General features: G+C 40.5%; 2 protein-coding genes across 3 annotated transcripts; both read left to right on the top strand.

Moving 5' to 3' along the window:
- Positions 1-5,467: 5,467 nt before the first annotated feature.
- oafa (OAF homolog a (Drosophila)) lies at positions 5,468-18,769 on the top strand. Its single transcript, XM_054599663.1, has 4 exons — positions 5,468-6,271; positions 17,061-17,195; positions 17,317-17,497; positions 18,340-18,769. The coding sequence occupies exons 1-4, from the start codon at positions 6,041-6,043 to the stop codon at positions 18,612-18,614; spliced, it is 822 nt and encodes a 273-aa protein (XP_054455638.1). The 5' UTR covers positions 5,468-6,040; the 3' UTR covers positions 18,615-18,769.
- Positions 18,770-20,955: 2,186 nt separating this feature from the next.
- On the top strand, positions 20,956-25,815 carry tlcd5a (TLC domain containing 5a). 2 transcript variants are annotated; one of them, XM_054601221.1, is made up of 3 exons: positions 20,956-21,260; positions 22,787-22,990; positions 23,497-25,815. In XM_054601221.1, the coding sequence occupies exons 2-3, from the start codon at positions 22,795-22,797 to the stop codon at positions 23,934-23,936; spliced, it is 636 nt and encodes a 211-aa protein (XP_054457196.1). In that variant the 5' UTR covers positions 20,956-21,260; positions 22,787-22,794; the 3' UTR covers positions 23,937-25,815. The 2 variants fall into 2 exon arrangements, with proteins under 2 accessions (XP_054457196.1, XP_054457188.1); XM_054601213.1 differs by having other exon boundaries at positions 23,404-25,815.
- Positions 25,816-26,144: the final 329 nt, after the last annotated feature.

Here is a 26,144-nt window from a genome sequence, read left to right as displayed (position 1 = left end):
CCCACAAGAAATTTGAACACATGTCGTGTGTATAAAAGAAGGTTTAATTGCTAAGGAAGCTTTGTTTCATGATTCACCTCTAAATGACTCCCAGCAACCTTATTAAATGCCCCCCACAGAGTCATTTCTAGTACAGCAGGCCAAGAGTTTGATTAATTAAATACCGAGGAGATCTCCCCTGTATTCTGAACAGATGTTTTCTGAGTCATGTGTTTCATCCTAACCAAGAAATGAATCAATGCCATCAGATCAGAGAGAGTTGCAGGATATTTTTGGCCAAGTATCATCTACTTTGAAACTCCAGATTATATCAATAATGTAATTTAATATAATTTCCATTAAGGGCTCCGGAAGATAGATGTATTCGTGTTTGTAAAGGATATAAAGCGCAGCCAGATGTGCACACACGCACACGCTTCTTGTGTTCTATAATCACCACAAGTTCGCACACAATAGATGCTTAAAAGGTTTTATGTGAATGCTCTAGTCAGGTAGCTCCACCTCAGCTATTAGATCACAGCTTTGACCTCCCATAATGTGGAAAGATAAATGACACGTTCCTACGCCTGTGTTTAAAGTGGGATTGTCTTTCATCTCGTGCTGGGACTCTGCCAGGAAAGCTTCTCACTGTGGGGTTTAATGCTCCGAGCTAGAAGCCCAAATGTTTATTTATTTTTACAATTCAAAAGAACCTTCTTTTCCCCCCTTTTGTATCTCCCACTCATTCTTTCCCTCTCTCTCTCTCTCTCTCTCTCTCTCTCTCTCTCTCTCTCTGTCATTAACTCTAAGGGAATTCCCGTGGAATTCTTTCATAGTATAAGTGATTGTGTGGGATTTGATGCTCTTTCTTGGAGAGGCAGGGGTTAAATGATCCCTCCTCTGTAGTTTCACCCTGTTTTTCCTTTGAACTGTGCCCCCGCTAGTGTTGACACACGGACATCTGGATGACACTCTGGCTGTGAGTAATACATGTTGAATATATCTTTGTGTACTTTAGATGATGCAACATAAAAATAAATAAAAAACAGATTCAAACTTACTTTACTTGAGTAAAAGTAGCAATGTGTTTACTGTAAGTAAAATTATATTAGGATTTTTGCAAATTATAATATAACTGTAATGCAGAAAAATGTGTTTGTTGTACTATTTGGGATTATTGATACTGATGCATTAATTTGTAAGTAGAATTTAGTAAACTAAAGTGGAGCTAACTTTGACTATTTTATAAACTGTTGAAGAGATTGATCAGTGAATTATGTTTTATAAACTGATCACAAGTTACATTTAATACCTTATTATGTTAATTAGCCAGTAACTATCATTGTGGGGGAGTAAATGTGTTGTTGTGAATGACTCATTATAATTGTTACTCTCTCTATTTTTCTTAAGCTTCATGTAACGAACATTAAGTAGTGCTATAAACTGTAAATACATCTCTCCTTGCCTTGAGTCTCTTGTAATCACACCACCATCCAACTTTTTCTCAACAACTCTCTTTTCCTCCATGCTAGCCTGCGCTCCAAAAGGGTTACTGTGGCCCCGGAGCCCCACATGTGTAAGGGGATATCTCCTCAGTCAGCCTACAGCAGGGATCTCAGAGAGCAACTGGCTGCTGCCCCAGCACACTGTAGGCAATAAGTTAGAGGGAGGAAAAGAAATGGGCTAAAGATATGAAAATATCATCAGAGAAACTAGAAAGCAGCTTGATTTCAGCTCCTGCAGTCCTTATGTAAATACTGTTCACATTCTCAAAGAGCTCTCACACACACACACACACACACACACACACACACACACACACACACACACACACACACACACACACACACACACACACACACACACACACACACACACACACACACACAGACGTACACACACACAAACACTTCTGGCGTCTGCCTGGAGGTGAGATCAGCTGGATCAACCACAGAGCTTGGCTCTCACCCACTTGAGGCCTTCATTTTGCAGTGTGCCGAGGTGAAACATCATCGGCTTGTTGGTTTTGGAGGCTTCCTGATTACCTCTGAATACTTTCTTCAAGCAAACCATTACGGGGGAAAATATTATGCCTTTTCAGCGAGTATTAGGGGTATTACAGCCTGGCTGCATGTGATGGCAATCAACCCATACTGCAAATATTGTTTTTCTCTATCTGGAGCTTTCAATCCCTACTATGAAAGCAAAGTGGTCCAGTTTGGGAATATGCTGTTAATCCATGCTACTGCATGTATCTCAAATATGACAAACTTAATGAGATGCAGAGTAGTCTGCAAAAAATTGCTGTTTTGGTGAAAGGTCAAACGCAATCATTTAAGCTAACTTTCTGCAAGTTCACGCACATGCACACACATAAACACATACATGTGACTGGAATGCAGTATTAACACCCTGGTTGTACAAAAAGTCAAATACCTCACAAATACGAACAATTTTCACTCATCAAAGGGTGGAAATACTTCACATTTCTTTTTAGTAAAAACCAAAGTGTGTGTGTGAAGTTTAAGATACTTAACAACCATGTCACCCTGTGATATGAACTAATATTTTTTATTTAAGTGAATTTTCTTCTTCAATGCTGCTTTCTTATTCTACATGTTATATTACTTAAATATTGCATCATCTGATCATATTCTTGTCAGTATTAACTGATCATTTGTGACTTACAAAGCCTTCACTGTATTGAATTGCTGTAGATTTACAACATTACCTTACAGTATTTCATAATAACTGTAACATGCAGTTACATATTCATCATTTGCATGTAAATGAACAGTTAATGCCGTAGGTTAACCATAGCAACAGATAACTGTAATTTATCAGCAGAATACATAATTTTTCCTTTGAAGTGGTTGAAATACTCTTCTCTTAGTTCAGTGAGTCACTATCCATCAACATCGTAGTGTTGATTATAGGCTAATGTTTCTGCTATGATGATGGCATGGTTTTATTCATCAAACTGCTCATAGCACACTAATCACTTTCGAGTTTCTCTTTCTCTTCTCTTTCTCCTTTTCACTCTCATGTATTTGATGCAGGTCACATTTGCATGTGTAAAATGTGTGTTTAATTATGTATTTTTCATCATAACATGCAGAAGCTCTTCAGTTTTGAAACACAAATGTTCCTAATATTATTTGTCTTACAAATTCATCTGTATAAATGATTGAGGACAAGTAAAACAACTTCAGCTAAATTGTATTGTTTATGACTTCTTATGTTTTCATCTTTTTTTGCTGTTGTGGGGAATTAAATGCAAAAGTAGCTGATTTTATTACCCTTTGTAAATAAACGTAAACGTAAACACAGTTATTCTACAGTCCCATACTGTAATCCATTATACGATAAGGTACTGTTAAAATAAATTACAGTAGTTATACCGTTAAATAACAGTAAATTACTGGCGTCTCTGCTCCCAGTTTTTAACCTTTATTTTACGGTGAAATTTATCTACACTTTCATATCATTGCTCTTTTATGGAAATCAATGCATTGCTTTAAACAAAATCACTTTACTTCACAACTTTAGGAGGATGTCAATATTACACATGTTCAGGTAACGACACTTGTGCAGCTGTGTTGTTAGAATGAAAAAGCAAACACATCAGAGAGTCTACAGGAGACTGACAAAACAAGACTGTAGTGTCTTGCTCAAACACTTAAGAGAATATTCTAGAGCATTGCAAAACTGTGATAAAGAAGGATATCACGTTCAAAGTGAAAGAAGAGGATGATCGCATTTAGATTATTATCTATTATTGCTTAATGATAGACATCATACAAATATAATCCCAAGGGCGTTTTTGTGATTTCCACTTTTGCTACTTCTTAACAAAATGAATGAACAGCTTTTATTCTTCGGCCTACTGTTTTAAACAAGTCCAGAAAGGTAAAGGCACTGACGTGGTTACTGCTCATTGTGTTCATAATTAATGTGGGACAAAGCAATTGCTAGTTAATCATAAACACCTTCTGTTCACTGTAGCTTGTGTCTGTCTCTGCTATCTGCATGTCTCACTGCATGCAAACAGCCTCGCAGAGCTACTGCACTTTGGACCCCTATGTGTGACAGCATCGAAATTTATGGTGAAGCAAGTGCAACAAGCAAGCACATGATTTTGAATGAAGCATCAAAAATTGTTGGATGGCGCAACATTGTACATGTTGGCTGACAAGGATCGATTCTTGGATTTTCTTGGCCCAAACTTTGTTTTGCAACTTTTTAAACGCTCTAACTAAGATGTAGGCTGAGACTCCGTCACAATGGGGTGTGTTTGCCTGACCTCCACTCCTCCAGTCTATCAGGGTCCAGGGCCCCGTTTGGTTTGCCAGGCCCAGCTAACAATGTTTGCTCTGCTTTACAGCCTCTCTGTTTGCTTTCCCCTTCACTGGAGCGACCACCTCTTGGTCCCGACAGCACTCAAGTCCTGCCACATTTGGGGTCACCAGCCTGGGGCTCAGCCCACCCAGAATGCAGTGCGTCAGCCAACAGAGATAACAGTTCAGGTGGTTTAGCGCAGGGATGTCATCCTACCTTTTTACAAAAAGCACACACACAGTGATCATCTACCATTTGATGTGACTGAGAGATCATCCCTCATATGGGCAGCTTTTGTCGGTTTAGCAGCTCTCACCTCTGCTTGACAAGCTTTGACTTGAGGATATCATAAATTGAAATAACATGTCAGGGGAATAAAGGAGTGACTGTATTCTTCCTTTTAGCAGGAACTGGTGAATCAACCATATGTTGTCATCAAAGGTGATTATTACCTCAAAGATTTATTTAACAGGGTGAGGCGAGAACAATAAAAAGATAAAACAAAAGGGTGTCAGGGAGATAAGATACATTTGAAAAACAAGTGAAACACCAAAAAAAAAGTGAGTTTAAACAGAAAATTGTTCTTTATCATCATTTTTAGACAACTTTTGCCCTTAAAAATGATTAATAACCTATTTAAGTTACAATTTAATAGAATCTGAAACGTTGTTTTCCTCATTAGCCTGCAAGCAGTTAACTGCAGCCCTGATTATCACAGAAAAAGTCTAAATTTCACACATCTGTGATGAAAATAGGCAAAAATAATGCTTGATGTGCAACAAGGATATGCTATCATAATTTATTCAAAACATTCCTTCATAAAATGACATAGTGAGACAAATGTATGACATAAATTGCGTGCATTTATCAAACTTATCTTGATGTCAAAAGGGTCGTTTACCTGAGAAAATCCACTATATCTTTAATAATGATGGTTTTATTTGCTTTCTGATGACCAGCAGCAGGTTATAGTTTGCCCAGTCTTTAATGTATCCCTTTAATATATCCCTACACGACAAGAGCAGCAGCCACAAGCTATGATTTACAAATCCTCACAACACCTTTTGTTATAATAGTTGGGGGTATTATTAGTTCAGCCTGCTTGCTGGAGTGCAGGAGGATCACATGAGGCCTTTAGGGGGATGGGCAGAGTTTTTCAGAGGGTGGTATGGCTTTAAGAGTTTACTACCATCACTGCACTCACTCACTCACTCACTCACTTACTCACACAACAGAAAGTTTGGGGGCCAGGCGAACGGTGGGATACCGACGGATAGGAAGTGACGGGACTGCATGAATTGAAAAAAAAAAAAAAAAAAAAACGAACTAGAGTCGGGAATATCAACACAAAGCAGAATGAGAAGCAACGTGCGATCATCAGACTGTCGGCCGTAGCGCTGGAGGGGGGAGGCTGAAATGCGCATGATCTCAACAACGCCGGAGTGAGAGATACTTTTTTTAGTGGAAGCGAACTAACGATAGGCTCACACAAGTGAAAAGCAGAGATTTTTTAGTAAAAACCTTTTGCGTCTGATCTTCCCATGACCGGGCTTGTAATCTTGGAAACTGCAGGCACACCGGGAGAAACCCCACTTTGAAAATGAAGGAAAATACTTAAAGTTGATAAAAAATCTAAGATCATAGTAAGGGGGATATGAACGCAGATCTTTGGATTTCGACTCGTTTTTTCACCTCCGTCGGGTTCAGTTTTGCGTCTTAGGGGATGTTTGCGAGTTGCGTCTCTGCGGCTCCGGTTCGGATACTGACCCGTCTGTGCGCACTGGTGCTGGTCGTCGCGGTGGGACTTGGTTCGGAGCTGCGGGTTCGGGTCCGGCTCATCGACGGACTGGTGACCGAGGAGGTTCTGGAGGCGGACAGTGAGAGGGACTCGATATCGCTGGAATTCAAGCAGGGAGATGGGACACTCATCACGTTTGTGGCGGACTTCAAACAGGTGAGAGGTGCTCCTTGTTTACCATTCAAACTCAACTTTGTTGTCCCTTTCCAGAGGACGATTCCCCGCTCATACTGACACTCTGGTGGTATGAGATGGGATGCTGTTAGAAAAGTTTTTAAACTACTGTATGACTACACATTTAAGCCTGAACCAGAACTTTTTTTCCAACTGACCCCAGATCTTGGGGGGCCATAATTATGTCTCTGGCCCATCACTGCTCCATGAGGGGTCCCTAGTATTGGGTGTTCAATAATGTTAAGGTAAAAGCAAATTTCAACAGTTGATCTTACTTTAAAAGCCATTTTTGTTCATCCTAGAAATAAGGCAAAATCAAAGATGACCCTATTGCTTATTTTTGGGGACCTCCTAGAGACCTCTCAGGGACTGTTATTAGTACCCAGCATTCACTTTTTGAACCGCTGCTTTGATTTAAATCAAATAATAGTTTTAATAAAATAGTTTAATTAAGGCTTCAAATCTGAGGGGGTGTGTGTTTCCCCTGAACAGAAACCTGTGCTCTTTCAAATCCAAGTCATGTCCCTATAGGGGTGAGGTCTATACTCCCAAAAACTAAGTGCGATAGGCAGGAGTAGGCTTCATGATGAGGTCACTTGATGCCTTTTATCCTTTCATCCTTTCTTCTTTGACTGTCTCATGAGAAGTAACCACAATGCTGGTCAAGCTAAATTGTTGCCATGAAGCGCGAGTTCAAAGCTGAAAATGAAAACATCCCAAAAGCCTAAAAACACATTGTGGCAGCAATTGTAACTCGCACATAAACTTAAATTGAACTTAGCAGTACTTTCATTCATCTCTTTCCATCTTAGCTTGAGTTTCACAGAGGTCAAGACAGCTGCTGCTCCTTAGATGTGGACGTCCACACACCCCCATTGGCCTTTAAACCCCTGCTGCTGACGGGTCCGGCCCAGAGCTGATCATCAGCCGCCATATTTAGCATTTTTCTAAAAGTAGACGAGCAGATCAAGTGTTCGTCCCTAACCAGCACTAGATTTGTGATTTTTTTTTCTTTTTTGGGGGGGGAAAGATGACGCTGTTTTTTTGACAATGACTACTCAGGGACACATAAATGTCAGTGCTGGAAGGAAAACTACAACTGCATGCGTGCAGTGGGTGGAGGCACAGAGCAAAGGCATGTGTCTGTGATGGTTGCTGTCACACAGAAGCTGACAGGCTGGCGAGATGTGAAGGGGGAGATTTACCAGGATTAAGTGGGCATGTCTGACCTTTTTGATCTGCAAGTCTGGTTCACTAACCAAAACAGCTAATTTAGAGTTGAAAGAGAGGAGTCCGTCACCCCCAATCATTGGTGACACACCGATATAAAGAGACATACACTGATCTGTGAGCATGGAGCCTTTTTTGCTCCCTCATGAAGGCGTAAGTCACTGCGTCCCTTCACGCATGCACACGTCCATGCACAAGCACATACGTATGCACATATGGTTTTGTTTATTTGAATAAAGGCAACAGAACCTCTCAGATCTCTTTTCTTTTTCTGCTGTAAGTCGGCCTCCTTGCCCCCCCCCCTCTCTGTGTCTCCGTCTCCCACCCCCCGTCTCTTGCTCACTTCTTCCTGCTCTCTCCTCTGTTTCTCCTGCATGTGGTTTTCATTCAGCTCTTGTGCAGTATCTCCAAGATTTATGGAAAGTTGGAAGAGCTGTCACTTCCAGCTGCCATGAATATACAGTCCAGATGAATGCATGGCAGATGCAGAGTGTTTTAACAGGGATGTAAAAACACTGGAGATTTCTAATGACCTATACAGACAATGGTGGATAGGTACAGTACAGGTTAAAGTATTATTCCAGTTACTCATTATCGAGTAAGCAAGCTTTTTCCCTGTTAAACTTTTGTTCAACTGGATTTTTTACAATCCAATTATACATGACTGATTCAGCCAGGATGATCATTTGGATCATTAAAAAAGCCTCTATAAATAATCATCAGGCATCAGCCATCTTGCTCTTTTCTGCTTTGTGACTACGTGGCAAAGATGTGATTGTAAATGCTTTAGTCATTAGACACTGGCGGAGTGGTCTGCTGGATGTGAGAAGGAAGTTTAGTCAACCTCTTCCGAGCAATGAATCACTGTGAGAATCGGCCGAACTGTGATTTCAGGAGGGTTACGCTTGCTCTGAAGGCATGCAGACATATGGAAAAGATGATGTGGTTTAGCTTGCTCCTGACACCTCTGTGTCATGTTGAGTGAATCTCTTCATGGAGATTGTTGTAATGATTTATGGGGTCAGTTGCTTTACACTTCCGTCTGTCTTTGCCCTGGAACTGAGCTCCTATTGCTGTACCAATAATAACTGCCAACTCTGTAGAGTGACAATAACGAAGTATCTTGTATAAAATTCTCCTTTAATTAAAACCACTGAAAAACTCTGCTAAATATTATTAAGTTTGTGAAAGAAAGGCATCGTCGGAGGGTAATCGCACTATTTCAATGCTATCTCCTACCACAGTGAAGTATTTACAGCCAAATCTACTCTAAGTTATGTAGAACTGTAGTAATGTGTTTACAGTTCTGTAATATCCTGATGACATGCTCAACGTTGTAGCCTTAAATAGACGATTCCTCTTCAGTCATTTGCAGATTCAGTACAGATTTTTTTCCTTCAACAATCACTGCAACAATTTATGGTCTAACACAGACTAAGACTTTGAACCGAACATAAACTATGTCTTGGATTTAAATCCATCACATATTTGGGTCTTTCCAGATGTAGGAACTTTGTCAGAGAGGCTAATCAGTTTGTACTCTGTGTGTCTTGCTTTCATGTCTAACTTGTGGGTTTGATCAATGCTGGAATGTGAGTGACTCCACAGGCCTCTCGGCTGAGTTAACACTTGAAGAAGGTTTAATTTCGGGGATGCAGTGGTGCAAAGCCTTGTGCGTCTGTAGTTACATGCACCTTTGGCTCTATAATATAACATCAGGGAAGACAGTTTAAACATTTATTTTTCTGTTTTGATTTATTTAGAGATTGAAGAAACATTTGGTGACACTGGAGTAGAATAAAGTGAAAAGGCAGTTTTTAAATTTGGAAAGCTTTCCACCCACACTAGTGTTTTCAGATGTTTTAACCATCTGCTGTCCTCACAGAAGCGGCAAAATAGTGTTTAAACGTTGTCTTTTGGGAATGCATAAGCCACTTAGGGCGGCTGTGGCACATGAGGTAGAGCGCTTGTCCCGTAACCACAAGGTTGGTGGTTCAAACCCCTCTACCGGCAACATGCCGAGGTGTCCTTGAGCGAGACACCTAACCCCAAGTTGCTCCCCGGGCGCTTCATTGCAGCCCACTGCTCCTCCGGGATGGGTTAAATGCAGAGAAATAATTTCCCCATTGTGGGACTAATAAAGGATTGATTATTATTATTATTATTATTATTATTAAGTCGGTAGCTTTATAACTGAGGACTAACATTTTTAAAAAGCGCCACTATCCATAATACAACAGCAAACCATTTTCAAAGTAATTCACTTTGGAGAGTAGTTTTTTTTCTGTGCTGGAAAGTTTTCTATTTATCCACATCAGTGTACATATGGCATGAGCGTGACCCCTCGCTATGCTGATGTGGCATGGGAGCAACAGATGTTGGAGGCCACTTGACACTATCTCACACTATCATGTTAAATGGGTCTGGATTTTGTCAACAATGGCGCCGCGGTGAGAATGAGCCTGCTAGCTTTTTTTTATTGATTCTCATTTCATTTCAGCATTATAAACAGGATTGTGTTTCAGCCATGGGGCTTATGAACCCTCAGGTCAGTTCACTCTAGTTTATATTCTGATTGTCTTCAAAGCACAGTGGCTTTTATGGACACGCCTAGCTTGCTGTAAGAATGAATTGGAGATTCTTCACACACCCACATGTGCTATGTCAAAGACTGGATTAAAAGTGTTGGGGGTGGGGAGGCAGGTTGGTTGGCCTTTGTTTGTGCCGTCCCCTTTGGGATATACAGTACAGTATCTATGATTCATTTTTTTTTATTTTCATTTTTATTTTTATCTTGTCTTTCTTTATGGTTCATTTTGGCAGAAGTCCGTTCTCTCACAGCCTTCACATACAGTAAAACATGGGAAAATTGTTAAAATGGCGTTGGGCTGTGACCTTTATTAGCTATTAGGCAAACTCTCTCCTGAGTGGGAGGCTTGCTGGCAATACATTTAGCCTTTTTTTTTTGTTCGTGGGAAATTCCAGTTTTTGCCAAACGGTTGTTTTCCCCCGATTGGCAAGTGCTGTACATTAGTTGCATGTCTGTGCAGTACAGTCACCACATTTTATGCCATGCTTTTTTTTTTTTCTTCTTTTGGCTGCCACACCTTGCCTCTCACTCTACCCTTAAACACCATCCCACTTTGTCACTTGCACAAACTTGTACGGTCTGTTTTTACAGGTCAGTGTCACCTGTTCGGGAAAATGTTGTTGTTTCAGACACCGTTGAGGGGGGCACACACAAGTTTTCCTCTCTACTGATGTGAAAGGTTGTGAAAGGTCACAGTGAGTCAACCGCCAGTCACCAAAGCTCGGTGAAATCATGCATGTGAGAAATGGTCCAACAATAGATGCTCAGATATTCAAGCTTTTGTTTACGTTGCACAGTACCTTAGAGGAACTCTCCTCCTACGCAGTCTCCCTTTTTATGTTACGGCTCCTTTCAGTGTGGGAGAGAGAAACTCCTCAACTGCTTAACGAGCTGTGTGAATCAGAGGTACTGCACCGCTCTTAGTTTTGTAGAAAGTGACTTTACTTTCTTGACCTGTTCCAAGGATTATGAGTACAAGGAGAAACAAATGCACAGATTACATTTTATACCTACAATTATAAAAATGTTGGGTTGTTTGTTATTTTACTCAGTTTCAGTTTGTTCCATTGCAATGTGTGCAGGCAGTGGACCCTTTCTAAGATGAGCCCATATACTTCATTTTTCTCCCGGCCACCCTTGGTTTTCCGCAGGAAAATTGCTTCTGCTATGGCCTTGTTGTGGCCCTTCAGGGGCCCATATAGGCCCCCTTTGGCCTCTCGTGGCCCCTCAGCCCCTGTTGATGTCTTTATCCTTTATCCTCCTCCTGCCAGCAGGCCAGATGTTTGTCTGTAATGCTGCTGATAAAGAAAAAGCTTCCCATTCCCACAGTCATGCCGGGAGAGAGGATATAGTGAAGAGAGTTTGACTGCTATCATCCAACTTATTCTTTTTTTCTTTTTTTATTATTTCCAGAGATCACAGGCAGTGGACTGCAGGGTGCTGTAGCAACAGCTTTTGATTGTCAGGAAGACAGTAGTTGTGGTTTGCATTGTGCACAGTTGTTATCATTTCAATCTACCTCAGAGGTTTTAAGATTGCAGTTGGCAACAGCCAACAAAGGTTTTACCCCGCCAAAGCCTCTGTTCTGTCCTGAAATGTCCTTTGTCAAATTCATGGCTTTGTCTTTTTGGCTAGCTCAACCTGGTAAGTTTCAAACAAGATTTTTGACCTCACTGTGCAACCCTTCAGTCAGTTCTGGTGCTATAAAGTTATAAGGGTAAAATAAGATAAGATAAGATAAGATAAGATAGATAATCCTTTATTAGTCCCGCAGCCGGGAAATTTACACCTGGGAAGGTATTACATCATCCTTTCTCTTGTCAAATAAACTGCTCTGGTGTTACTTTTCCAGTCATAAAACACAGTTTGTATTGTCAAAGTTCTGAGGAAGAGCAACATTTTCCAAATAGATCTGTAAAGATGTCAATAAAACTGACCTTTCCGGGTTTTTTTACTCAGGTGGCAGGTCACACACACTAAATTGAAACAGTTTTTAATGACAAATTAAATGTAAGAATTGGATTTTGGTGAGGCTTTTGGGTTGTTTAAGGATAATTGCATATAAGGCTGTGAAGAAGATGATTACGAAAATATCTACCTTTTTAGAAAATGAGATGTAGTTGAAATAATCCCATCATTTTTAAATCCGTCTCATTAAATAGCTGTTTGTGTATCCCCTGCAACAGGATATGAAAGCTGTGGGACAATGGTTCAAGGCCTAATTGGACTGTAGCGATCTCTATTGTTTATGCCTTATCCATCTGCCTCATTTCCTTCCCTGTTAGCATCCACTGTTTGAACCCCTTTCATTTCCTGTATGCAAAGTCTCCATAAACAGTTTGGTTGTCCAGATAATTGTATCCAGATTCTGTGTGAATGAATAGTTCCCTCGTTGTGATCTGCACATACTGCCCAGGTCTGAAGACTTTTAAGGACTGCATCAGAGGCCGTTGGTGGAGTGTTTGTGTCTGTATTTCTGTGTTAATGTGTTAACACTCCAAGTAAGTTAACGTCCATTGTTGTCAGGAGAATAGCCAAGGGGAACACCTTTCTTTCTGTGGCATCCAGTGTTTTTATTGTCCATTCAGTGCCACTGTTTACTAATTGGTTCTCTCTTTGGACAGCCAGGTGTGACCGGCCTCCAATGTGACTCCACATTCCTGCCTTGGGAGCCTATGTAATTAGCTTCGACTGGAGCATTTCTTAGTGCAGCGGCTTTTCTCCCGCTCCTTTTGTCTGTGCGAGTCTGTCTCACCCCTCTCCCCCTCTGTCTCCCAACATGATCTTTAATCCCTGCCTACACCTGTGCTTTTTGACTGGGCTTGCCCTCATGCATCAAGGCAAATATCCTCCCCATCACTAAACATGGTAAATCCGTATGTTGTCTTTAAAGGGGAGTCTGGGCCATTTGGGGCAGGTGATGGGTCCTAAAAAGTAAACACAACATCTCATCACCTATGTATCTACAAATAAAGGCCAAAGGGATTTACTGGAAGACACTATGATGCTGAAAATGTTTGCTTTTATAGCATTATCTTATGTGCAAGCTTGGTAGCTGTTGACTAGGAGACGGCCTTAAAAGAGAAACAAATCTGGTTGTTAGTTTGTTTTTTTAATATTTCAGAAACTGCTTTGTTCCTGCTCTAACAGCTTTCTTGAAAAAAGAAAAAAGAAACCCTGACTCAACTACCCACACAAACCCACAGTGATCCCAAATGACTCATTAGAGCGTGGCTGACCAACAGTCATCCGCAGCCAGCCATCAGCCTTATCAACAGACAGGGTCTTAGAGGGGATTGAAATACAGGAAGGACCTCCTGCACAGAGGGATAGCTACTGGCGCACTGTTTGTGTTTGTGTGAGTGCGTTTGTGTGTGTTGGAATGTCCACTCATGCATGTGAGTGTGAGTTGGCACAGATAGTGTTGCTCCCAAAGTGAGTTGTACATGTCTTGCATTGGTTCTTTCCCTTGGACATTTAAAAAAAAAAAAAAAAAAAAAAAAGAACTGGTCTTAGCTATTAATAGAAATTAACCTGATAATTCTTTCAGTTCAGGGCTTCACCTAGATGTCATTTTCACAGCCAGTAAACCAGGTGTATCCTCTGTGAATGTGTAGCTGGGTTACAACTACAGTGATGGAGAATGGTCACTGTAAATGGCAGCCTTTGAGTGTCTGAATAGGCTTTTGTGCACCTCTTAAATAACCTGGCCCACCAAAGGTAACCACCAATGAAACAGCCCCCCCACCTCTCTGCTGTTTAACAGGTCTCAGTGTTACCCACTAGTCAGCTTGCATGAATACAGACTTGTGTTTGGCTTTTGGCCAGTGGTAGTTTGTCTGCAAATGGACTAAGTCCCGGGTGTCAAGGAGCATTGCTTAGGAATCTGTACTTGTGTGGATTATTTATAGCCGGGCTGACATTTACACTGCTCTGGTAGGGAAAAACTCAAGGCCTCGCTGCCCTTTGATTATAGTATTACCCGCCTTTATTCAAGACAGGCAAAGGTCACTCTTTTAATTCTTAATGTCCGTACCTGGTGATTTTCTCTAAATGTTGGTCTGAAAGCCTTTAATTTCATGAAGGTCTGAGGAGATGCGCTTTTATGGGGATGACTCATTTTCCTGATTTAGACTTCGCTTCTTTAAAGAGCAGTTGTGTTTTCAAAAGACCTTAGTCTTCATTTTCAAGCTCTGCCGGCCCACTTCACTATAATGTCCTAAAATTGAATTTGTGTTTTCCTTTTAAAATGTATCACTAGCATTTACTTTATTTAGCAGTTGACACAATCTTAATCTACACCCATAACACGGATAAAACAGGTTCTGCCGAAGCAAGAAATTGCATATTACCACCTGTTATCCCACAGGAGCTTGACACCTGCCTGTATCATATTTCTCTGAATTTCTGACAAAGTTATTTGGTACCAATATCTGTTTGTTTAATACTCACTCTCTCCTGTTGTTGGGATACTACTGTCTGTCATCATAACAACAGGTATAAAAATGAATCACACCACTGGACATTTCACTCTATAGCTGAGTTTTCTTTTCATCCTACTTTTGAGTGTGTCTACACAAACGAGTCAGTGTGTGCATGTGGCGGTGCTGGTTTCAGGCAGGCACAAGTGAGGCTAGTCTTGTCCAAACAAACAGTTGAATCCAGCAGCTTCTGTCTGGATGGAAATGTGGAGATGATGTCATTGTTATTTCTCTATTTGCTTTTAGAAGACATGCTGATAATTTAATGGCAGTGGCACATAAACCACCAAGATATCAACACCGGTTTGTTATTGCCATTTAAAGGCAACAATTGGACGTCATTTCCCTTATGAGTTGGCTGAAGACGGATCCATTTCATCTTGTCTTTTATCTCGTGCTGTCTATATGATTTAAAGGGATAGTGCGGAGGTTAGATGAGAGAGGTAGATGGGAAGATCCAAACCACAAATTGTTGTTTTTACAATACATTTTTGTGAAGATTAAACAAACAAGATGTTGCGCCCCAATTAGTGAACTTTAGAGATGCTGGTAGGCGGATAGTGTTATCTATGAAGAGAGCGCCAGATTAGCTGGTCCCCCCCCCCCCCCCTTTCCAATCTTCATGTTAAACTAAGCTAAGCGTATCTATGCTGGCTGTATCTTCATATTTAGCATATAGACATGATATCATTTTTTTCACCATTATTTCCCAAGATGTCAAACTATTTCATTAAAATGATCTATTGTGTGTAAATGACTTGACATAAAGTTACAACAGAAAAAAAAGCCCCAGCGAGCGCTGCTGCTACCGCCTCACAGTTTTTGGCCTAAATCCAAATGCCGGCCAATAGAAGTAGACAATCATTAATCTGGACACATAATGAAACAACAAGAGGAGGAGGAGGAGGAGGAGGAGGAGGAGGAGGAGGAGGAGATCTCAGCTTCTACACTTTGACCATGAGTAAGATCCAAAGAAGCAGAGTTTGTGGATCTACCCTGCTTCTCTGTAATTACCCAGAGAGCCTTGGGGCAAATCTAACACAAATGCCTTCCTCTCTCTCTCTCTCTCTCTCTCTCTCTCTCTCTCTCTCTCTCTCTCTCTCTCTCTCTCTCTCTCTCTCTCTCTCTCTCTCTCTCTCCCTATACACACACACACACACACAATGTCCCAGCGTAGCGCCATGTGTCTGCAATATGGGAGGTCTTGAAGTCGTGGCCTCTGTGTCTCCCTACACTTGAGGGGAAATGGCACTGTTGGCCGTCTCTCTGTCGGCATTGTACTCCTTACATCTACTCTGTTCACTTTTATTTATTCATGCGTCCTGTAGTCTTGACATTCTCTGTAATGATTCAGAGAGATACAAGAGGGGAAAATCCAGAGCTTATCATCGTATAAAGCCTGTAAATCAATATTTGCTCAGTAATTTGCTTTCCAAAGGTCGAATAGTATCGCATGATTGTCTTGTGTAATACCCAATGCTTGTATTGTATGAGTGCCCAAAAACTATTTTCACAGACAAAAGTGGCTAAAGGAACCAGTGATCATGCAAAGTAGTCCATAATGAACTACAGGGCGTAAACACTTCTAAGGCAGGTTTTATTGCTTTCTTGCCAGTGTGTACACTTCTGCATACAGGAAGTGGGACAGAGGAGCTTAAGGAGAATTCAATGGGGTTATCTCGGGGCTGTTTATCTATCCAAGAGTCCCTCCTGCTCGGGGAGTGAAAGTCTCCAAACTGCTACTCCTCTGCAGCCTGTTTGCTTCAGACGGGGTTGTGAAAAGCGGAGGAGGGGTGTTTGGGACTGTGTGTCTGTCTTGAACCCGAAGCCAGCGGGTGGGAGTTGGGGGCGTCTGACGAATAGGAGGACAGGTCTGCTGCTCCGCTCTCCCCACTGTTGGAGTTTCCCATCATGCTTTGCATGCCCTCTCACAGAACTCTTTATGGCCTTGGGTTCGGCGCCAGATCTCTCACACACTTGCCAACAGCAACAAGTTTTTTCTGGTAAATTCTCCACTATCGCTATTTTCCTAGCTCCACATAAAAACAGTGCGGTAAAATGTGTCTGACTTTTACGGCATGTGAGGAAACTCTGATAAGTTTGTCAAGAAACAGGCCAAGAGCCTTAATTTGACAGTACAAATAACCAGAGCATGACTGGAGCTACGTTGCACAGAACTACAGACAAATAGTATCAACAAACTGTCAGATGAGGCTCTATGAGCGTAGTGAACACAAACCCCTCTTTACTTTGAGCAGACATTTGTTTGATCACATATTGAATTACTCTGTGTCTGGAAAAGTGCTACAGTAAGTACCGGCATGGAAAGAATATTTGTTGTAATCTGTATGAGCCTGCACATATAAACCGTAAATTATTATAGCCTCGCTTCATGCACCACATTAATGTCTTCTGGGAATCGTCTGTTTATCCGTTCAGCCAGTCAACTCTCATCCCTCATGTCTTGCAGGATGTTAAGATATTCCGAGCGTTGATCCTGGGCGAGCTGGAAAGAGGGCAGAACCAGTACCAGGCCCTGTGCTTCATCTCCCGCCTCAGCCGCAATGAGATCATCCCGAGCGAGTCCATGGCCCGTCTCAGACAGGTATGCTGTCATGGCGTCAAGGAGAAATGATGTGTAATGTGTATTATCAACAATTTTTAGCTAGTGTATAGTTCAGAGCGTCATAGTGTGGGAACGCTGATCATTTGTCTTGTCTGCGCAGAAAAATCCTCAGGCCATTCGCTTGGCGGAGGAGCGGAGAGGATTGGAGCAGCTGGAGATGAGCGCCGCAGTCAATCTAAGTCAGGCCTCACAACTCAGCTCCCACATTCACAACATGTGCAGTGAGGCCCGGGAGGCCATCTACACCAGGGAGTCCGATGTCAGACACTGGCTGGACAAAGGTCAGGGGTCATCTTATGTTTGATTATCATTGAATGCAGCATTAGTTCTGTGTTGGCATAGTGTCCCTCTGTTCTCTGTTCTCTTCTCGTCGTCGTCCGTCCGTCCCCCCCCCCCCCCCCCCCACACACAGATTGGCTGTCCGCTCTATCTCTCTACTGACACTCTTTATCTACCAGTCGCTCTCTATCTTTCCTGTTTCTATCACCAAAACACCTCTTTCCACTTCATTTTAGTGATCGTAGTGCTATCTCTGGCTTTTTGTTGATAAGGCTCTATTACTGTTCATGCTATCTATGTTTACCTTCCTTCTGTGTCTCTTTACATTCCTAATCAAACTTCCACTGCATACCTTGAAAAAAGAGAAACCTCTCTATACAAGCAAAAACGTGTTACATTATTATAAAATCCAAACACGTACCTAGATAGAGAACATTTCCTTCAACAATTTGTTTTTTAAAGGCCTTTTTGCAGTGGTATACAGTATTTTTATAGTAATGAAGTCCAAATAATTCAAGCTGAGGAGAATCCATATGACAGCACTATTGTCCACTGACAGCACTGTAACAGACGAAACAATGTTGATGGTCATGGTTCACCAAGCACTCCGCACCATTATCAGCGGAGGGAATCACACTAGCATCTCCTTTGCATAACAAAGCTCCCCTTTTACTGCTCCGCCTCCCCTCTTTTAAGCCACTTTGTTCACCCTGCTCAGTTCATTACAGTATTGAATAGAGTGAAATCAGAGAGAGAATGATTCACACAACTCTATGATAGCTTGCTTTTGTTTCTAATACCACAAGCTCTGATAATAATGCCCCCTCTCACGTCTGTGTTATAGGAGTGGATGGCTCCTTATTTGAGGTCCTGCCCCAAACAACAGAGATGCCCAGCTTTCAGGCCTGTCACTCTACTAAAGACTTGTGGCAGCCCTGTCTCTGCACATACAGCCTGCGTCTGGAGTGGTACCCATGTATGCTGAAGTACTGCCGCAGCCGGGACACCACGGGCAAAGGCTCGACCTACAAGTGTGGCATAAAGAGCTGCAGCAAGGGCTACCATTTTACTTACTATGTTCCGCAAAAACAGCTGTGTCTATGGGACGAAGAGACCTAGCATTTAGTTCTGGACGGTTTATAAAAGAGAAATGCTTTGTTTTCTCCCAGCCAAACCAATGCTTCCCCGCCCAAGCCTTTCAAAGTAAACACAGTAACACTGGACTTCGGTTTATGTGACATGAAGTTAAACTGTCTCAGGTTGGGAGAGGGGGTGGGGGGTGGGGGCGGGGTCCAGATGTTCAAGCTGAAACAGAAATGAATTCAGGTTCAAATTGAGACCAAAACCTTTGAGGAAGGAGAGCTGCAGCAGGTTGTTCTAAGAGGACCCACTAACGTTGAGCCTTTTCTGGGAAAATGAAATATCGTTATCAACTATAATGTGACTTAGCATAGAAGCTGTCACTTTTGTGCCTTTTTTTTGGGAGAAATTATTGGAGCAAATGACAGATGCCAACAATGACCTCCCAAACAAGCTACGGTATGCACAAAGCTGGACAGTGCATTTCTGCTCAATTAAACACCAGCAAAGGAATAACAGAGTCCCACTCTGATCACAGGAGTCCTACTGGACAAACAAAATCTACCATCCTGGTGAAGGAAAATTTGGATGGTGGAGCTCTGTGAAAAACTGTTTGTAGCCAGCTTGTGTATAACAATGTAAGCTGGCGAACAACAGAAATGCTTCTTAAATGCTGGCTTTATTTATTATGGTTGCAAAGTGAAATTATTGAGGACTATTATAGCATTAAATAAGCTCTTACAGTCAAAACCACAGGTCCTCAGTAACAATAAGTATTCACACACATTTCATAACATTTAAACCTCTTGGATTTGGGATGTTGTTTGTAGACTCATCCATATGTCATTCTACTTTGTTGCTAAGTTTTCATGGTTTACAGAGAGTTTAAATTAACAGATTTAATATCTTCTTATTAGGGTAGTTTTAGTTCTGCTTTGACCCGTCAATATCCCAATCATGCCCACAACTCGCATTCTCATTCTGTTTAAAAGTGCCAAATAAACCAAAGTCAAAGGAAATACTGTCAAAAGAAAGGGTGTAAAGTTTCAGTGTCGAGAAACAGACTCTTCTCTGGGTTTTTTTTCCATGTTAGGATTCACTGAAACTGCAGTATGGCCATTTTAATAATATATACTGCCATCTTCTGGTTAAACAGTGTTTCTGTTTCTTATATTTTCTGTCGCATCCCAATTGGTTTTCATCTTAGCAGTTAAATGTCATATAATTTATGCAACTCAAATCCCTGATATTTCATGTGCAATTCAAGGAGCATTTCTTTAATTTGTGGGACCAAATTGTATTTTGTCTGTCTGTTCTTAAGAGAAGTAGGTTCAAGTATAATTTTGGTTTTTCTTACCTCCATCTTCATTTCAGTCTCTACTGCCATATTAAAAAATAATTTTGTGTGTTGGTATGTAATGCTAACTAAAGAACCAAATGAGTGGAACATTTCTTTTTGTGACCATTACTGGTGATAAAGTGCCTTAACATTTCCACTGATATCTTTGCTATGTAATTGTAGATTAAGTTTGTAAACATATTTTTTCTATGAAAGAGTTTTGAATTTGTTGGATAAAGTTAAGCAGTTAGGTAATGTACTATATAAGAGTTTTACATGAAATTCAATAAAGTCTTTCTTTGCACTGCATATAGTATCATAAGTATTTATTTGTTAATTATTTTGGGACATTGTATGTCTTTATTAGACACTTTACAGTAGAGAGCTGACAGTAAATAAGGGGAAGGAAGTAAAAAGGCATCATTAGAAAAGGACCTCGACTGGACTCCATTGGGAATGATAACTTGTTACATTATTGTGTTCATGTGGAAAATATCTGTTTAATGACCCACTCACGGGAGGTCAAGCACAAGTAAGATAAGATAAGATAAGATAATCCTTTATTAGTCCTGCAGCGGGGAAATTTACAGGATTACAGCAGCATAGAGGATAGTGCAAACAAGAGACATAGTAAAAACAAGATCAAAAATAAGTATTATAAATAAGCAAATGAGCAATTAAAAAAAAGTAAAAAAACATTAAAGAATCCACAGTAACTGAAATATTATATATACAGACAAACTATTATAACTATTGTATTACACAGTGTATTAGTATTGCAGAGGTTTTTAGTGTAGGCTACAGTTGCAGCAAGGGGTGGGAGTGCATCGCTGGTTTACACTTACACCGCCAGGGTTTCCCTTATTACACATGTAAGACCATTTAGTAATATTAATAATTAATAAACAATGTCGACAATGTCCATTTTGTCCCCTAGTGGTGAAGAACGAAAATGCTGTAATGTCCACTATCGACCACACGGTGTCGCCACTGCTATAAATAAGATGGGGCCACTTCCCATCGCTTTGTGAGATAGCAAGAAGGATGGAAACATACTTTTTTTTTTCTTCTATAAAACACTAAATAAACCTGCCATGATATCTTAACTACGGTATATTTTGGGATGATACAACCAGGGCACTTTCTACTAGTTGCTCCATTTGTATGTCATGGAGGTGCAGTAAGGGATGCTGGAGTAGGCTGTGCTCGACAGCAGAAGGCAGGCACTGTGTCTGCTAACAAACAATTGACATTTTCCTGCAGAAAACCTTAGCAGAGAGATATCTTCACAGGGGACTAAACACGCAGGATGTGAAAGAGGAGACAGTCACGTGTGCACAGTGAAGGTAAACATGTTTTACTGCGTGTTCATCACATATAAAGACATGTTTTTAGCCCCTCTTTGACGTTAGCTTGCTACCGGTTTGTTTCCGGCTAACGTGGAGCATCCTCTTGCTCCTTCCTTGTTTCAGTCGACCAGCATCAGCTGCTTTAAGTGTAAACAGTCAGGTGCTTTATTAAGTTAGCAAGGGAGTAACCATGGGAACACAAATACATTGTTATATTTAAATGTAGCCTGTCACAATTTCATTTTTGAGCATCTTACAAATACACACGTGTCGAATTAAAAAAAAAATGCATTTGACAGTCCTCGTGCCTCGGGAAAGGTTGGTAGCACAACACAGATTTATAATGAATAAGATCTACAGTCTATCTTTTCTCAGAATGCTATGTAATGAAAACAGCTTTGGAAATATGAAGTATAACTATATCATTCCATGTTTCACTTGAATTGTATCTGTGATGTTTTTATTTCTGCTTGTCCAGATCCCAGGTTGGATCTTTTGTTTTGTTTTTCTTTTTTGTTTTGTTGTTGTTGTTGTTGTTGTTGTTGTTGTGTGTTTAACTGAGTTACTGTGAGTTTTTGATTTGTAAAACCAAATCAAACCTCTAGATATGCTCGCATTCATAAACATCAAACTATAACCTGTTGCAGCTGTTTACATCACAGGTGAATTAATAAATAGGTCAGTTGATAATTGATTAACAATTTCTGTCATTTTAAAACATTCCCTGCCGCTCTACTGAGGGGATTTCATGCATTTCCTAATATATAATTGTAAACAGAGTATCTTTTTGGTTTCTGACTGTCGATTGGTCAAAACAAGCTATTTAAATACATCACATTGGGTTATAATGGGCACATTTTGTGAAACTATTTGAGATTTTTAAAATCCTTAATCAAGGAAATGATATGTATTTGCCACCCTATTTTGCATGCTCAATCTGCTGGGTCATAAACAAATAGATTTGTCTCACTACATTTTAATATTCAGCTTAACCTCCCAATGCCATCCCGACATCCATGCATTCATACATGGATAGTCAACAGCAATTCATTTTATCTCATTTAAATAGAGCTGAAAACATCTTCCTCTCATGAGAACTGTCTGAGCCTAGTAACCCCTCCTCTAGTTTTGAAACTTGCTTGAAGTGTTCGAGTCTCAAGTGAACATCTTGTTCCAGTGGGCCTGACCATCTGCATGGTCTCACCTCCTAGTACAAACGTCACAGCAGAAGAAGAGACGTCCCCCTCACCCCACCAGACCCTGGGCCGGCCAACTATGGTGCTATTATAGTTCAAGCAAAGGGTAATTGTTGCTCACTTACAAAGGATTGCACAGTCCAAGACTCTGGATGGTAATGCAGTCTCTTTCTACTGTAAGCGATATTACAGATCAAGATGTGCCTCTACAAATTTTTCTCTTTCTGTGTAATGTGATGCAAAGTTGGCTTGATGATTGCTGACGGACAAGTTTGTGAGAGAAACTGTAGGTTGGTTTAGTTGTTTTCGTCTTTGTTTTGTCTTCAGAAGAGAAGATGGCACTGGTTGTGGTTGGTGCTCTCCTGTGCATCTCCTGTTGGGTCTCTCTCTACCTCATCCTGTGTAACCTAAACGGGTCCAGGAGCTACGAGTGGAACTGTCGCCTGGTCACCCTGGTACACGGCATCCTAGCAGTCTGCATCACAGGATACATAGGCTATGTGGATGGACCTTGGCCTTTCACTTATCCAGGTAGGACACTTAAACCTCTGTGGAGTCAAATTATCAACGCTATTGCTTGAAAAATGACTTAAATGAGAAATTCATTAACAAAGTTGCAGATCCTTTTTTGGCATTATTGATTATTTCAGCTCTACATTGTTTAGCATGTTTTTGAAAATGTATGTTACTTGAAACAGCTATTATTGTGCACATTTTGATTCAAAACACCAATTGGAATTATTTCAAAGTGGTGACCAAATAATTTGACCTTTCCTGTTTTATTCAGTATGGCACAAAGTTCTTAATTAGACGTTAGTGTCTATGTGTTGATATGAATAATTATGAGTTCCTGTCGCAGTAATAATTAGTTTTACCTTGAGATTACATGATTGTTTTATTGTGTAAAGATATGCTAACTAAAAACTGTTTATTTCTGATGGCAGGTACCAAGAACACTCCACTGCAGATAAGTGCCATGGTGGTGAGCCTGGGCTACTTTATTTTTGATATGGCCTGGTGTGTGTACTTCCGCACAGAGGGACCCGTTATGCTGGCCCACCACACCATGAGCATCTTGGGAATCCTGTTGACCCTATGGCTGGGGGAGTCCGGCATTGAGTCCTGCGCAGTACTCTTTGGCAGTGAAATCACCAACCCCCTCCTGCAGGCACGCTGGTTCCTCAAACAGACAGGACGCTACAGGACGCTGCTGGGGGACGTCGTGGACGTCCTGTTTGTGCTGCTGTTCGTGGTGATGCGAGTCTTTGTGGGAGGCACAATGCTGTACTGTGAGCTGATCTCCCCGAGACCCAGATTCTTTATCAAGTGTGGGGGGGTGGCTATGTACGCTCTATCCTGGGTGTTTATGGTGGACATTGTTCGATTTACCATTCGGAAGAGCAAGAGCTGGCAAAAACAGAAGACAGACCAACAAGAGACGGTGGCAGCTAATGGTCATGAAGGGAAGAAGGACTGATAGCCGGTGCTTCTCTAAAGGAAATCTGTTTGTTTTTCTCACACTGGAAACTCAAGGGAAAGTACAAAATAAATCGACTTTTTGTATGTTGCACTGATAATAAAAAAGGGATTTTTCAAAGTCATAGTTTTCCGTGTCGACAAAATATTGTGTGACATCTGTCTGTAAGGTGCAACATCTGGGCAGTTTTTAAACAACTCGTTTTTTATACAGCTTTTCAGCTGAACCCATGTTTGATTATTGTGAAAAATGTGCATTTAACAAACAACACAGATTGACATTATGTCACTGAAAACCTAAGCACTTTCTACAAACGCATGAACAGATGTTGCTTTCAGTTGAAGTGAACTGTGGCTTAGTCATATGTGGTGGTGCTTTGAAGGAAAGAGACAGTTTACATCCTCGTGAAACATTTTCAGTCATTTCAAAATGTTACGATTGGTTTCCTTCTAATCCTCTGGGGTTTTTGTGCATGGTAAACTTTGAGTAGATTTGAGGAGGGAGAGACTCAGGGAGATGAAGTTATATCAGAATGTTGGGATGAACTCCAGAGAAGGTGTGTTTTGAGTATTTGTTTAATCTAAGTCATAGCAATTCCTATAAACTGTTGCTTGATGTCTGGATCCTTTCCAGAGCCTGCCCAAAAAACATTTTACTCCTTTGTGTAAAGGGATATATGGAGAGGAATATTTCTATAACATAGCTCTACTGGTAATGCTAATATTTTGCAGTCCATTCAGATATTTATGTTAACTATAAATACCTTGACATGTTTGTTGAAATGGAGTCAGAATTTGTACATTATATAGTATATTAAGTTATGTGTGGAGTCTGATTTCAAAAGACCGGCACACTGTACTAATGGCTCCACATTGATTTTATAGAGTTGTATTTCAGTCTCATAAAGATCTTGTCAGGCAAGATAATTAAATACAATTTATTTTGCGCTTTCTGTACAGTGTCCTGATCTTTTATCTGACTTCTTCGGTTACATCTATTTTGTCCAGCACGGTAAAATGTTTTTTTTGAGATGTACATGCTCTACACTCTGTTTGTCTTGATCTTTGAGACAAACATCCGCTACTGTCAGGACCAAGCAGGTTGCCTCTGACTTGGGGTAGGAACAAAATCTGTGCAATCATGCATGCATCTTATGTTTTTAGCCCCTAAAATGTCAGACAGTTATCAATGATCTACTGTCAGTAAAATGCATATCGGGATGATGAAATCATTTCGGGTTTTTATTTTTGCAAAACTCAGTTCCACTCAATCCAAACAAACTAACATATGAAATAGTTTTATTTAATTATTGGGATTTATGTGTGTGAAGAGTTTTAGCATTTTATGTGTGTTTTGTCATAATATAATATTAATTGTCAGAAAAAAATATTTAACTCAATATTGTGATATTGATTACCATTATAATGTCCAGAAAGAACACAACTTTTGGGATAAATGCAGGTGGATTGAAAATATTACGATTTAGCCTTCTCAATTTCTGAATTTGTTCCATGCCAAGAATGTTACCAAACTACCAGGTTTTAACTTTGTGCTCAGACTTTATATATATCCTATTATTATGACCATATCCTGTTTGTTATTATAATATTATTGGATATCTACAGTAACATTTTAAATCGCCTGCCACCCCTCTTTTTTCTTATTCATATTTGATTGAGATTTGGTTTGTGGCGCTCATTATCTATCTGTCTCTTTATCTAGTGTTCACTGTTAATCTTCTGAGCATCACTATTGTATCTAAGAAAGCAAAAATCTAACTGGTGTGTGCCTTAGTTATCTGAATGTACTTTCATAATGTTTTGGTTGTTTTTTGTATTGTGCTGTACTGTAAACCCTCCACCACAAATATAGGAGTAATAAAGAGCCATTTTCAGTTTGGGATTTCATAATTTGCCTTTGCAATCCCTGAGTGAAGTCAAATAAAGATGTGATAGATTGTCTGTATGCTTTCAAATACATTTTAAACAACATCATTTATATTAAAACAAAAGAAGCAGCTGCATTTGCATCATAACATGCCACAGATACTTAGATATCTGACTGAGACTGAAGTTACCTAAACTGTCCACACGATGGTGTCATATCAATTATATATGAATGATCAGTGAGGAAACAGGAAGACAGTCATTTGGCAGTGGTTAAAATAAAGACATTAAAAAGGGGAAAAACACACAGCAGTAGTTGTAT

This window comes from Anoplopoma fimbria, chromosome 1, assembly GCF_027596085.1.
Source record: "Anoplopoma fimbria isolate UVic2021 breed Golden Eagle Sablefish chromosome 1, Afim_UVic_2022, whole genome shotgun sequence".
Classification (NCBI taxonomy): domain Eukaryota; kingdom Metazoa; phylum Chordata; class Actinopteri; order Perciformes; family Anoplopomatidae; genus Anoplopoma; species Anoplopoma fimbria.
This window is presented reverse-complemented; position numbering and strand designations above follow the sequence as displayed.

What these genes read in the sequence shown, in the direction of transcription:
- tlcd5a (XM_054601213.1), top strand. Translation starts at nt 22,795, where the DNA reads ATGGCACTGGTTGTGGTTGGTGCTCTCCTGTGCATCTCCTGTTGGGTC. An exon ending in TTGGCCTTTCACTTATCCAG is followed by an intron (nt 22,991 to 23,403) that starts GTAGGACACTTA and finishes TTCTGATGGCAG; the next exon opens with GTACCAAGAACACTCCACTG.
- oafa (XM_054599663.1), top strand. Translation starts at nt 6,041, where the DNA reads ATGTTTGCGAGTTGCGTCTCTGCGGCTCCGGTTCGGATACTGACCCGT. An exon ending in CCATGGCCCGTCTCAGACAG is followed by an intron (nt 17,196 to 17,316) that starts GTATGCTGTCAT and finishes TTGTCTGCGCAG; the next exon opens with AAAAATCCTCAGGCCATTCG. An exon ending in CAGACACTGGCTGGACAAAG is followed by an intron (nt 17,498 to 18,339) that starts GTCAGGGGTCAT and finishes TCTGTGTTATAG; the next exon opens with GAGTGGATGGCTCCTTATTT.